The sequence below is a fragment of the Siphateles boraxobius genome, unplaced genomic scaffold, assembly GCF_051911475.1.
Source record: "Siphateles boraxobius isolate OS27281-9 unplaced genomic scaffold, OSU_SipBor_1 9, whole genome shotgun sequence".
NCBI classification, from domain to species: domain Eukaryota; kingdom Metazoa; phylum Chordata; class Actinopteri; order Cypriniformes; family Leuciscidae; genus Siphateles; species Siphateles boraxobius.
Genome location: NW_027509219.1, coordinates 10,110,093 through 10,122,774, shown reverse-complemented (window position 1 = coordinate 10,122,774; position 12,682 = coordinate 10,110,093). Strand labels below are relative to the sequence as shown.

The following is a 12,682-nucleotide window of genomic DNA, read 5'->3' as shown; positions in this document are numbered from 1 at the left end:
TCAATATAAATGCCTTTACTGTCACATTTGATCAAAATAATGTTGCTGAAAAAAGTATTTTTTCTTGAGGCCTCTTACTGACTTACCTTTGAAATGTACTGTATAATCACTGTAAAGGTTTATTTCATTGTTGCAGGAAGTCAGTATCACATTTCCTTTTACACTGTAGCTGTAGCAAGTAATTTTTTTTTTCATTTGGTTGAATGTTGTTTGAAAATAGTATCCAGTTTATCATTCACTTTTTCTAACCAAGCATTAATGTTTGTTTTGTAATGCTTGCTGTGTTTGATACGCAGGGGTGTGTGTTATGTTAGCACCCTGCTAACTAATAAACAGCAGCCTAAACCATTACATCACAATGTTATATAATACACATCGGTATGCATTATTTAAATCAAGTATGAATTAATCTGCATTAAGCTCAATAAATGACTGCTGGTTAAACATTCCCTTATGACAAATGAATTAATGACTAATTGTCTGCATATGAGTACTTTCCCCATTATGTTTGCTCAGCCATCATGATATAATTAAATGCACCATGGTGTTTTATAAGCATAAAAAAAACTAACAATAATATAAATAATATAACATAAATATGGTTGTATAAATATTTCCAAGTATTCTGGGCATTTCTTAATTTGATGGACATAGTTTGCACATAACAACACCTTCCATTCATTAAGACCATTTAAAACGCTTGCAATGGTCCATAATGGGTTCTTAATTTTGAACCTTATGATATTTATGGATTGCCTGTTTTGTTTTTGTAATTTATATAACAATGTTTTAGCTTTTACTATTGCTAGCCAGTTGTTAACTGCAAGATATCCGGTTGGGCTACGTTGGCATCTCCAGTTTTATTGGTTTCACTCAAATCTGTCATGTTTTAACTACACAAGGTATTTGAATAGAGTTCACAGTATAGTTTTATGTTAAGCAACCCTGTAAAGCCACTGTAATTTAAACCAAAGATAAAGTATACCCGATCGTACTAAGTCAAATACCCCAGAAATGCACGCACACAAAGGCTCATGCTGTGTAGGGATAATGATAAGGCAGGGGTCCTGTCCTGACAGAAGCTATGAAGCCAGGCTGTTAAAATGCAGATGTTTTGCCTTCTCACACTTGGCACTCATATTCAAAAAGCCTCAGGCACAAAACACAGCATAACATGTTAGTGTGGCATTAGACAAATGTTCACTGTAAAGGCTTTGCATTGAAGGCTCTGGGCTGTGCAACTGTATCCGTTTATGTGGTCTGCTGTATAAAGCGAGGTAACAAAAAAAAAGGTACAGTTAATGTTTTTTTCTTCTGCATGTCTAGAAATGTATTTCACAATTAGAGAGAGTGTGTAATACAAACATTAATTATGTGCTAAAACAACGTTTTCATTATTTTAACATTTGCATGGAGCATGATTTTTATTTATTCTCCACCTCTTTTCTACACTTTTCTCATTCCAAAGCGACTGAAGCACACACAAAAGACCAAAAGACTGAAAAACCACAGCAAGGTTCACAAATATAGGTATGTGTTTAAACTTTATTTGAGCAGATATGTTGGATGAAAGCCTGATAATTTTTTTTTTAAAAAATTACTGAAGAAGAGAAGTTTGTCCATGCAGTTTATATATAACTTGAGTTTAATTTAGTATTTTTCCTCTATGAACTTTCTCTCATTTTAATTAAGTAAATTTAGTCTGCTCTATTAAACTTAAAAGGTAATCATTTTACATAATTACTGCCATTTTCTTCAAGGAAGTGTACTTCTTAAACCAAAAACCTGAACCGTAATTAAAAACACACACGCTCACACAAATATGATCGAAGAGAAAGTATATATTGTTCTTTCTCATCAACATAAAAAAATTGTCTTTATGATTTTGATATTATTCATGGGTTTTGAAGAAAGACCCTCTCTATCTTAAGTGTCTCTTTAACTACTATGTATTTACATCAAAATGAATCATTTGATACAATGCATTTATTGTGTGCATGTATATAATTTGTTTTATGGTAATCATATTCAAAAAAATATCTGTAATTAATTTCTGTAATTGCATCAATAATTACACTGTTGACCCTTTCCTTAGCCCACCCTTAAACTTAACCATACCACCAAACCTGTTCCTAACCTCGCCGTACCCGTAACAGCAAGTGTTTTGCAATACAACATGAACACTGTAAGTACATTGCACCTAACAAATTAGTTAAATACAACTAATATAAAGTGTGAATTAGTAAGTCAATTAAACATATCCATAAACTTATGCATAATCCATAAACATGTTACACAACACCCCCTCATTGAACTAAATTAATACACAATACATGTTTAAACAACATTTAAGCAGATGTATTACTGTACATAAGTGGTGTGTTTTTAATATCGCCCCAAGAGGTGAAGCTGTCACCATGCAGCACCAAAAAAGCTGGATTATCCATGATCATGTCTGTAAACAGTACCGAAGCTTCCCTTAGGCTTCCCTTGTGCTTCCTTTCTAAGAAAAAAATGAGATCACTTGTGACATACTTGCCCAGACCTGAGAGAATTTTTATGTCTGTTTTAAATAGAACTCTGCTCTGAGAGATATACTGTTAAACATACCACATGCAAAAAATGATGATGATTTCTTTTAATGATAGTTTATTGTCAGGAAGATTTAAGATGCATGTCTGCTCCTTGAGGCTTGTGAGCGGTAATAATGTTTTTTGAAACTGTTCATATTGAAGCACAAGGAAATGTTATGTGCCTACACTGACTGTACACAGTTGGGTCCCAAAGTCTTTTATGGGACATGGGATTTTATACTTCTGAGCATTTGGAGAATAAATAAATATTATGACATGAAATGAAAAAGAAATTTCAGGGTCACTAATCAAATAAGTAAATCAAATGTGTGACATTGATCATGTGATAGTTTGTACAGACAGTCAAATGTTCTTTCTTCATTGATGCACAATATGCTCTTAACAAGATCATCATCATGACATCATCGTCATCAATAATAATAATGTGAATAATAAATTAAATGATTTGTAATGAACAATTGTGAATAATGTATAGTGAAAAAATACTTATTTAATTATAAGTAATAATAATAATAATGCTATTTGATCATTTGATAATAATGTAAATAATTTATATTGAAAAAAACATGAATTGATTATGAATAATTTCTAATAACAAATTGCTAATTTAATTATATAAAAAAATGTAAACAGAAGTGTTTTTCACTAGTGGTCTCAGAAAAAACAAAGTATTTACATATGCATTTGCAACCCGACCCGATCTAGAGATCAGGTTGGTATTTGTGTCTTGACAGGCAACTCGTAGTGACAATGAGAGGTTGGATTTTTCTGCTTTTGCTGGCAAGTCTTGTCGATTTTTCCATGACACAACAGACCAACTCTTTGACCTGGCTAAGTTATCTGCGCAACCGAGCCTACAGTCATGGTTATGGCCGTAGCCACAATAACAATCTTGCCTCTCTAAGTACAGAGGATGAGCCTTCTTTGCTGGACTGCCCTTTGGAGTGCGACTGTCCTTCTACCTACCCCAAAGCAATGTACTGCAACACCCGCAAGCTACAGCACGTGCCGTTCGTACCATCTCATATTGAGTATGTATACTTGCAAAATAACCAGATCACAGGAATCACAAAAGGCATCTTTGATAATGCTCCAAGTTTAGCTTGGATCTGCATGCAGACAAATAAACTGAGCTCTGACAAGATTGCTGACAAAGTCTTCGCTAAACTACCAAACCTTGAGCGCCTCTTTTTACACAACAACAACCTGAGCCGTGTTCCACAGGGTTTACCACGTTCCCTACGAGATCTACACATGAACCACAACAATATTTCGGTAGTCCCAGTCAACTCTTTCCGTGGAATGAGCAACCTGACGGCCCTGCATCTCCAAATGAACGCCATTGAAGACCTTGGTAATGCATTTGAGGGTCTCCTGTCCTTGACACTGTTAGACTTGCGAGGGAACCGACTGAAGACGATTCCAGAAAGTCTGCTGCCAAAGCTGAGTCAACTCTACCTCGAGTACAACCATATATCCAGCATTCCTGCTGACTTCCTGAGTCAACGGCCTGAGCTGCGCTTCGTACGGCTGTCCCACAACCAGCTCACCAATGGAGGAATTCCACCCAATGCTTTCAATGTCAGCACACTTGTGGAACTCGATCTGTCCTTCAACAAGCTGGAGAGGATTCCCACTATCAGCACCAATCTGGAGAATCTGTATCTCCAGGCCAACAAGATCAAAGGTACAGAAAAAACACCTGAAAATGTTACACATAAGACCATAAGGCATGTCAGAGGCTTATTTCCATATCTTCTCCGCCTGTCCTAATGGCATGCTTCAAAACAGCCATTTATTAGAAATGAATATTGCTTATGTGCTTCCCTATACAAAAAAGAGAAATGATGCAATTCAATTCCCAGAATCCAGAATTTTAATTCACCATCCTGCTAGCGGGACGCTTGGCGCTCTTTTTTTTATTGCCCTTTTTTACTATCATACATTAGTCATCATAAATAAGGTATCATTCGAAAGCTTTCACTCTCAGTATTTATCCGTGAAAACCATTTTGAAATCAGACATTGCTTTACCATGGAAACAATACTTAAAATCCTTTTAGCAAGCCCCTCCCCCTAGTGGGCAGCATCATGTTTCATATTACAAAATTTACAGAACTATTTTATAATCAAAACCTTTTCTAATCTTGACAAAACCAATCAGTATAAAAACAATCATCAAATATAGAACCAGAACTTTCCAATGAGACTCACGTGCCTAAACAAAATCTCATGGGGACTACAATTTTTTGTGACTTTGATTTTATAGCACTTTTAGATTAAAAATGATTTTGCTTTACAGAAATTTTAAACTTCTATAACTTTTTTTTACTCTTATAAGTGCTTTCACTTCAGCAATACAGTGAAATAAAAATTAAAATAAAATATGGATTACTACTTAAAAAAATACAAGTTAAATAAACAAACAATTTCAGTATTTATGAACATTTATATCAATTGCCTCTTGTGATATCAAAATCGAAGCCAACTTCATTGTAATCTTTCTAGCACATCACATGCCAGATAAAAACATAACACAGTTCCTTCAGGAAACAACGACACATGTAGTAGACAGTGTCTACACCGGATGCGACAAAGCATCCATTGCAACTCCACTTGTTCTTCGCGTTTGAAGTAGCACTAGCGATTGGAGTATGTCATAAATAAAACAGCCTTCCACAGCCGAATACGGGGGGAGTACTCTGGGTTCGGGCCAAATACCGAGCCCGGAGCCCTCTCCCCGGACAGCAAGCCAAATATGCATACCATTTTTTCTGTACTTATTTGTAAGTGTGAACTCGTGAAATTATAAATCTAATGCAAATCATTCATGTCCCTATAGGCTTTGTTTGTGCTTGGATAAGACAAAAACTTACTGCTTTCCCTACATTTCTCAGAATTTTCAGTGAGCAGTTTTTGCAGAGTTGTGGACCCAAACAATTACTCCAATCTGCGTGTACTGCGCCTGGAGGCCAATGAAATCAGCGCCCAAGATATACCCACTGAAGCTGTACTCTGTCTGCGTCTGGCAACTAACATCGACCTGTAGGCCTGGCAACAAGCCATCCACAATAACCTCTTCTCATATGACCATTGACAACATCTTGCAAATAAGAGTTTAGTTATCAGTTGTATTATCTATTTGATAGTCTTGTGATTTCGGGGCATTTTAATAAAGAAATCAGCCTACCAATATCAATAGAACATGTTAGGATAATGATTATAACATTATGAAACCATTCGATTTATTTAGGCATGAACAAGCCTTTATAATGTGAAATTTTGTTTGCATCCATTTTACTTCTAAATCAGGACAGGAATGTTAATTGTAAGTTTGATGGGCATGCAGAAAAATGTAATGAGCTAACAACTTTCTGAGAACCATAGCTAACATTCTGGCAAGGTTCAAAGTCATGAAAAAACATTCTTATAATAATGTTAATAGAACATTTGTTCAGTTATCTGTTTAATAATGTTATCAAGATGTTAGGACAAAATTTGTATTTATGCATTGTTCATGGAAATTGTTTCTGAAATATTTTAGTTGCATGTTTGACTAATGTTTTTTGTTAGTACTTGTTCAGAGTAACCTTACCGTTACCTTAACCTTACCTTATCCGAACCTTACCGTTCGGATAACCCTAAAAAAACTGAACATTAATAGATAACGTTTTCATAACTTAATAGCAGCGTTAGCAACATATTTTTTGTTAGCTGGTTAGTTACAGTCAGTGTACTTGACTACTGGGTGCAAGAGACATGATTTTTTTTATTATTATTGTAAAATATATTTGATAGTTAACAGCATGTATCTTTTAGTAAATGCATGGTAAAACTAATGGTGTTCGTTGGGAAACTTTGGGTCTTTGCTTTATAATTATACGTCATGATATCCAGCAGTGGAACAAGAAAGTATGCCTGAAAGTTAACTGCATTGAGATCACCATTTGAGAAGTTAATGAGGATGACCAAAAAATATAAATGTGTGAAAAGTGAGGGAACGTTAAACATCTAGAAGTTCAATTCCTTTCAGAATGTTATAAAGACCTTGAGAAACTCTTTACAGACCATCTGGATCCACAACAGTTTACACACTGTATACAGTTGTATACAACCTGATCAAAGCTTGCATCACTGCCATTGTCATTTATCTAATAACAATAGAATCCATGATAAATAAATAATAAGGGATTTCTTGAAAAAAAAAAAAGACAAATATATTGTGAAAAGTTGTCTTGTCACAGTACATCTATGTTTATGGTGATGCATTGTTGCTTGGGAATTTTTTGAGCTATCTTTAATCAGATGAACTTTAACGTTTCCCCCCGAGAATGTGCTAATCCCAGTCTTATTCATTAGGTTTAATAAACAGCCTTGACCTTCATTGAGAGCTTAAGGGAACTAGCTCGGCAAGGACAGTGTTTACATTAATTACTGGAGATGAGTTTGTCACACACTGCCCAAAGGAGCTGATCAAATGTCAACATAACCTGGCGGAACATGAACATTCAGTCAAGTCTTGCACTGGGGTCTCTGAGGAGTCACTCCAAAGAGAGCTACTTCACCCAACCATTCAGTTCCAATCCCTATAAACCTTTTGAATTTGATTTGAAGTCAACATTTAAAGTCAGTGTAACTGAAAATCTGTGTATGACATTAAAACTATATAAAATAATAGTAAATTTTTAATTTTTTTTTAATTTTATTGAACCTTTAGAACCTTATTAAACATTTCACATGACTTTTCAGTAAAGCGCGTGAGAATATGGCAACCCTTTTTAAGTTTTTTTTTTCTAGATATTTAAGGGTATCTAGAAGAACTATTGAGATTCCAAAGAGACAAATTTGATATCTCTGACGTGCAGATTTTAGGATCTCAGACCAACCTTTTGAATTCTTTGATGTCATTTTTGCACACATACTGCACATATAAACATTCATCAACTCACACATCAGTTATGGTAAAAGGAAGCTCAAGCATGCTTGCTCGATGTGCGAGAACCAATGAGGTTCATTCTTGTGTGTAACGCTGTTTGAGCTTCCGCAAGAACCAATGAGGTTTGTTCACGTGCAACAAGCAACCTGTTGCTTGAAAATTGATTGTTTCAATTGTTTCATTTTTGGGTGAACTAACCCTTTAAAGTCGCCATTTAGGACAGGATCCATACATGCAGCCGGAGGAACTGTTTTAATAAAATGTTTCAAATCTGTATTTTATAATTGGTTGAAATTCACGTGCTTACAAGGCAAGTCAAGTTACTGTAAGACATCAGAGCCATGAAATCAGACTACAAGTAAAAAAATTAATGTCCAAATTACAAAGCTCCAGTACTGTCAATAAGTCTCTAAGATGGTTGACACAGTCAACCATTTCACATATATGTTGTATAGCATGTACAGTACATACTAATAATGTAAAAAAATTATATGAAAATAAATATACATTATGTTAAAATGGGTTTCTCAGGTTTACGTATATATCTCACCAGACAAGAAATTATATATACTATATATATATATATATATATATATATATATATATATATATATATATATATTTGTCAGGGTTGTTGCAGGATGCCGAAGACGAGGACACGGGAACTGAAGTATAGTTGATTTATTTACAAACTAAACTTACAGGAACATACAGAAACAAAGGAAACTCCAGGACTTCAAAAACACACAACCTTACATCGACGACGACCAACAAACACTGAGGGAAAACACAGAGCTTAAAAGAACTGGGACTAATGGGATAATTAACTGAACACAGGTGAAGAAACTGAACACAAACGAGGAGCGGGAAAAACTAACAGGACTGAACCAAAATCACAAAAGACGGGGGTGAACAAGATCACAAAACTGAACTAATAACACATAGAAAACGTGACAATATTAGGGGTGTAACGGTACATGTATTCGTATTGAACCGTTCGGTACGAGGCTTTCGTTGGACCAATTTTCCTGCTGACCAAAATCCACCATCACAACGTCACGCAACATCAAATGGCAAGCGTAATGAAAGCGGAACGAAACTGCGCTACTCATTATTTTGTGCTTCACGGATCGTTTATCAGTTCGGACCATCAACATCAGTGCAGCGCATAGACAGTAAAAGAAATGGACACAGCGACCCCATCGATTTCAACGGAGAAGACTGAAGCCCGATTATTGTACTTCCTTCCTGATGGCTGAGCGACTGTGCAGGCTCAAACTGAGCTTGACGACAGTCTGACAGTTGTAAATCTTCTAGTAGCTGTGCCAAGACAAATCTGAATCATCTAATTCCTCAAACACGTTGTTGAAATATTTTGTCCTGGTACTTTTATGGACTCTCTATCTATGGGCTTCTCCACTGACTGTATGCCTCTATGTCGCTACTATTGCCTCATGGACCGTAAAAGATTGCCTGCGAGCTTCTCCTCCTGTCTATACGGTAATTTCTCTAAAATGCGACACAGAGTCGCGTGGTTATGACACAATCGTTAGTCTAATTTTACAAAAACGGCTTCTACTTAACAATAACATGTTATGCATAACATAAGATACAAGGTAATGGAGCCTTTTATACATTGTCGTGTTTCTTTAGAAATAAATAATGGACAAATGAAGTCTTTGGACGCCTCAGATGTAAAATTATTCGCCAAAATGAATGGGAGTCAATGGAATGCTAACAGCAGGTGAAGTTCTGCCTCAATGGCGGCCCCCGTGAAGCTTCAGTTTCCGGCTGATGGATTACCCCCTTGGTGCAGCGCGAGCCGATCTTGATCAAGCGACACTGTTACCAGAGCCCGTCTACGGAAAGCCTGGCCACTCCCTATTAAGTCCTATTGTACTCAATTTGGGTTGTAGTTCCACCAGAGTTCCACTGGGGGGCGATCGCCCTGAGTGCAAAATGAATGAGAGTCTATGGAGCTAGACGGCTAAATTTGTCTCTTTCACCCGATTGCTGTTGAGAAATCTCAGATTTGATTGTAGATTCTGCAAGTTCAACATGGGTTATAGGTCGAAAGTTGAATGAACGAGTACTTATGTCCTTTCGATTTCTTACAGGTTGAGTTGTTGTTGCCTATTACACGCTAGCATTCTGCTAATGAACGCTGAGTGGTCAATGAAGGACTGATTCGGACCAGAGATACCGGTATCGTGGCATCCGAAGCAGGACCAAATTATGTGTGTGTGTTTATTTTCGGCGTGGTCTTTTAAAACAACAAAACAAAAACTCTTCTAGCACGTGTATTTACCTGTGTCAGCTGTGTTGTCGATGCCTCGAGAGAAAAGAAAGATCAGAGCGCGAAAGCACCAAAGTGACTGAAGGATTGCCGTAAAGCAGTATCTCCGGTGGAACGATGTGTATGACGTCATTGACATTTTGAAAGACTGATTAAAGCAAATGAGTGACTCTAAAAAAATCTAACACCCAGCAATGAGTAATTTCTTTGCATCTCCTTTCGAATACAACATTCAAATTACTAGACAAAAAATTATATCCTGAGAAAAGGGAATTTTGAGGGGTATAGCTCCATTGACATTCATTCTGCACTCGTCCTGTGAGCCCTCATATGGAACCAGAGTGGAACTGCAACCAGTTCAGAAGCTGGAAGTTTACTGAGTGAACGTTCTCCCCATATTAGACATTATCTGCTGTTACACAGCGCTGAGAGATCCAGTAAACAAAGCATTTGAGTTTGCCACTGAAGTAATAACATCGCTGCGAGATCTAGTGAGAAGCATTACAATTTCTCCGTTATTAACGGATCAAACAGCCCTGACATGGAAACCAGTAGAAACATTGTTCCATGAATGAACTAGTTATAGTAGGTTTTAAGTCCACAGATCAGCAACATTCACCATGGATTTACTGTAGTAACACTCACTGTTACCATGGAAGTTTGGCAGAAGTATATATATATATATATATATATATATATATATATATATATATATATATATATAAACACTTGTTTTTCAATTGGAAGATCCTCAGTAGATGGCCACCTGTTTAATGTAAAATTAAAAAACAAAAACACATTAAAGGTCAATTTGTTTTTAACTTGTGTGTTGTTTGCTTCAACCTCATTGTTTTTCTAACATTAGGAACTTGGTAATGACATTACAGCAGGGCTCATGAGAATATGGCAACCCCTGAATAGTATGTCACAGAGATAGAAGCAATAATATAAAGGACAGATCGAGAGACAGAAACAGGACCAAAGAAACACTTTGATATACAAATTTAACTGCAGGGAGCACGTACCAGACTTTTAAGATCTACTGCAGCATGCAATGCCTCCATTTTGCTTTGCATTTTATTCTAATTATAAGCTAAAAAAATCTATTTAATTACCAAGAGTTTTAGTAAAAAAAAAAAAAAAGCTATTGATGATTGTGAAATGAACATTTCAGAAGTTAACAAAAGGCAAGAATTTTTTGGGGAGGCCATTATCAAAAACCTCATTGTGGTTGTACTTGCTGTCATTATCAATTCTATCAATAGCTTGTTGCTTTATACTGCCTTCAAGAATCCAGTCTTTGCGCAGGAGCCCCGCTATATCCTCTACATGCAGCTGATCATCAATGACATCATTACACTGACTGTCTGTGTGACTTTGTTTGTGTTTACGTACTTAGTGCCAAACTTGAATGTTGCTATCTGCTGCATTTTAATCCTCATTGCAAGCAACGTCTACAAGAATACGCCACTGAACCTGGCCGGCATGGCTATTGAACGCTTTGTGGCCATCTGCTACCCTCTACATCATGCACGAATATGCACCATCCAAAACACCAAAATCCTTATCGGCATCATCTGGCTGGTGGGAGCCCTGCCTGGCATAGTGGACCTTTTTGTTGTTTTGGCTCTTCGTCCACTCTCCTTCTTTACCACAAGCCACATGTGCTACCAGCAAAATGTGTTCAATTTTGAGTACCATATAATTAGCCATGGTGTTTTTAACATTGGCTACATGTGCTCAGTGTGGGTGGTGCTCTTCTACACTTATTTCAAAGTGCTGTTCTCTGCTAAATCAGCTGCTTCAGGACCAGCTCAAGCCCAGAAGGCCAGGAGAACTATTTTGCTGCATGGGGTCCAGTTACTGCTCTGTACATTGTCCCTGTTCACAACGGTCCTGGATGGGGCCTTAACAGCTCTCTTTCCATACTATCAGTCAGTAATTTACTTCTCCACCTTCACGCTCACCAGCATTTTACCACGTCTGCTGAGTCCTCTCATATATGGCATGAGAGATCAAAAGTTTAAGAAGTACATGAAGAGTTCACTGATGTGTGGCTCCAACAAGAGAGCTATATATCCTTCTGATTAGCAAAATAGGAATTTTCTGTCTGCTGAAAAACAAACAAAAAGCTATGTTTTGTAATAAGTAAAAATATATATAATAATCTCCAATAAACTGTACCAATAGATAATAATTTTATAAATAAGCAATATCAGTGAATGTTTGACTCTTTTCATCGATTTTCCTGTTCTAGATGTTTTGTTGTTGCTCCCTTTGATAGAGACAGTGGAAGACAAAGAGAAATGAGCTTCATCATGATAGCCTTTTGTGACATTTGAATTATCCAGTGTAATGCGAATGAGTTTCTACTCACAAACACAAAGCACATACAGTATATTTATAATTAAATCACAGCCTTTGCAATTCGAAAATCGCATAAAGCAATACCAAGATTTCTGTTTAATGTTGGTTCTGTTTAATATTGTATACTAAGCTCACATTCTGTTTATAGTAATAGCCATCTGTATATATATTCATAGTACACATTCACCTGTAAACTCTGTTTATAGTAATAATCATCTGTATATTATGTTCATTGTACATATCTGTAAAAATTCTGTTTATAGTAATAGCCATCTGTATATTATATTCAGTACATATCTAGCTTTAAATTCTGTTCACAATAATAGTTATCTGTATATCATATTCATAGGACTAATCTATCTGGAAAATTCTGTTTATAATAGTATTCAACTCTATATTTATTCAGTATATATCCATGTACTGCACTTACGGAACCATTGTATATCCTGCACTTGCTGCTATTGCACTTCTGGTTAGACCCAAACTGCAT

The 12,682-nt window shown here is 36.2% G+C and overlaps 2 protein-coding genes across 3 annotated transcripts; both read left to right on the top strand.

Annotated features, from left to right (window-relative positions):
- The first annotated feature begins 1,187 nt into the window (after window positions 1-1,187).
- Window positions 1,188-6,803, top strand: fmodb (fibromodulin b). 2 transcript variants are annotated; one of them, XM_077224293.1, is made up of 5 exons: window positions 1,188-1,292; window positions 1,469-1,530; window positions 2,096-2,185; window positions 3,300-4,281; window positions 5,491-6,803. In XM_077224293.1, exons 3-5 carry the CDS (start codon window positions 2,177-2,179, stop codon window positions 5,640-5,642), a joined length of 1,143 nt encoding a protein of 380 aa, XP_077080408.1. In that variant the 5' UTR covers window positions 1,188-1,292; window positions 1,469-1,530; window positions 2,096-2,176; the 3' UTR covers window positions 5,643-6,803. The 2 variants fall into 2 exon arrangements, with proteins under 2 accessions (XP_077080408.1, XP_077080407.1); XM_077224292.1 differs by lacking the exon at window positions 2,096-2,185 and having other exon boundaries at window positions 1,272-1,530; window positions 3,329-4,281.
- A 4,183-nt stretch (window positions 6,804-10,986) lies between these two features.
- On the top strand, window positions 10,987-11,916 carry or90j1 (odorant receptor, family 90, subfamily J, member 1). Its single transcript, XM_077223938.1, has one exon. It carries the CDS (start codon window positions 10,987-10,989, stop codon window positions 11,914-11,916), a length of 930 nt encoding a protein of 309 aa, XP_077080053.1.
- The last annotated feature ends 766 nt before the right edge of the window (window positions 11,917-12,682 follow it).

Bases quoted from the DNA above. Each gene is read 5' to 3' on its own strand.
- fmodb (XM_077224292.1), top strand. From the start codon at position 1,418: ATGATTTTTATTTATTCTCCACCTCTTTTCTACACTTTTCTCATTCCA. The intron at 1,531-3,328 runs GTATGTGTTTAA...GTGTCTTGACAG, and splicing joins AGCAAGGTTCACAAATATAG to GCAACTCGTAGTGACAATGA. The intron at 4,282-5,490 runs GTACAGAAAAAA...TACATTTCTCAG, and splicing joins CCAGGCCAACAAGATCAAAG to AATTTTCAGTGAGCAGTTTT.
- or90j1 (XM_077223938.1), top strand. From the start codon at position 10,987: ATGAACATTTCAGAAGTTAACAAAAGGCAAGAATTTTTTGGGGAGGCC.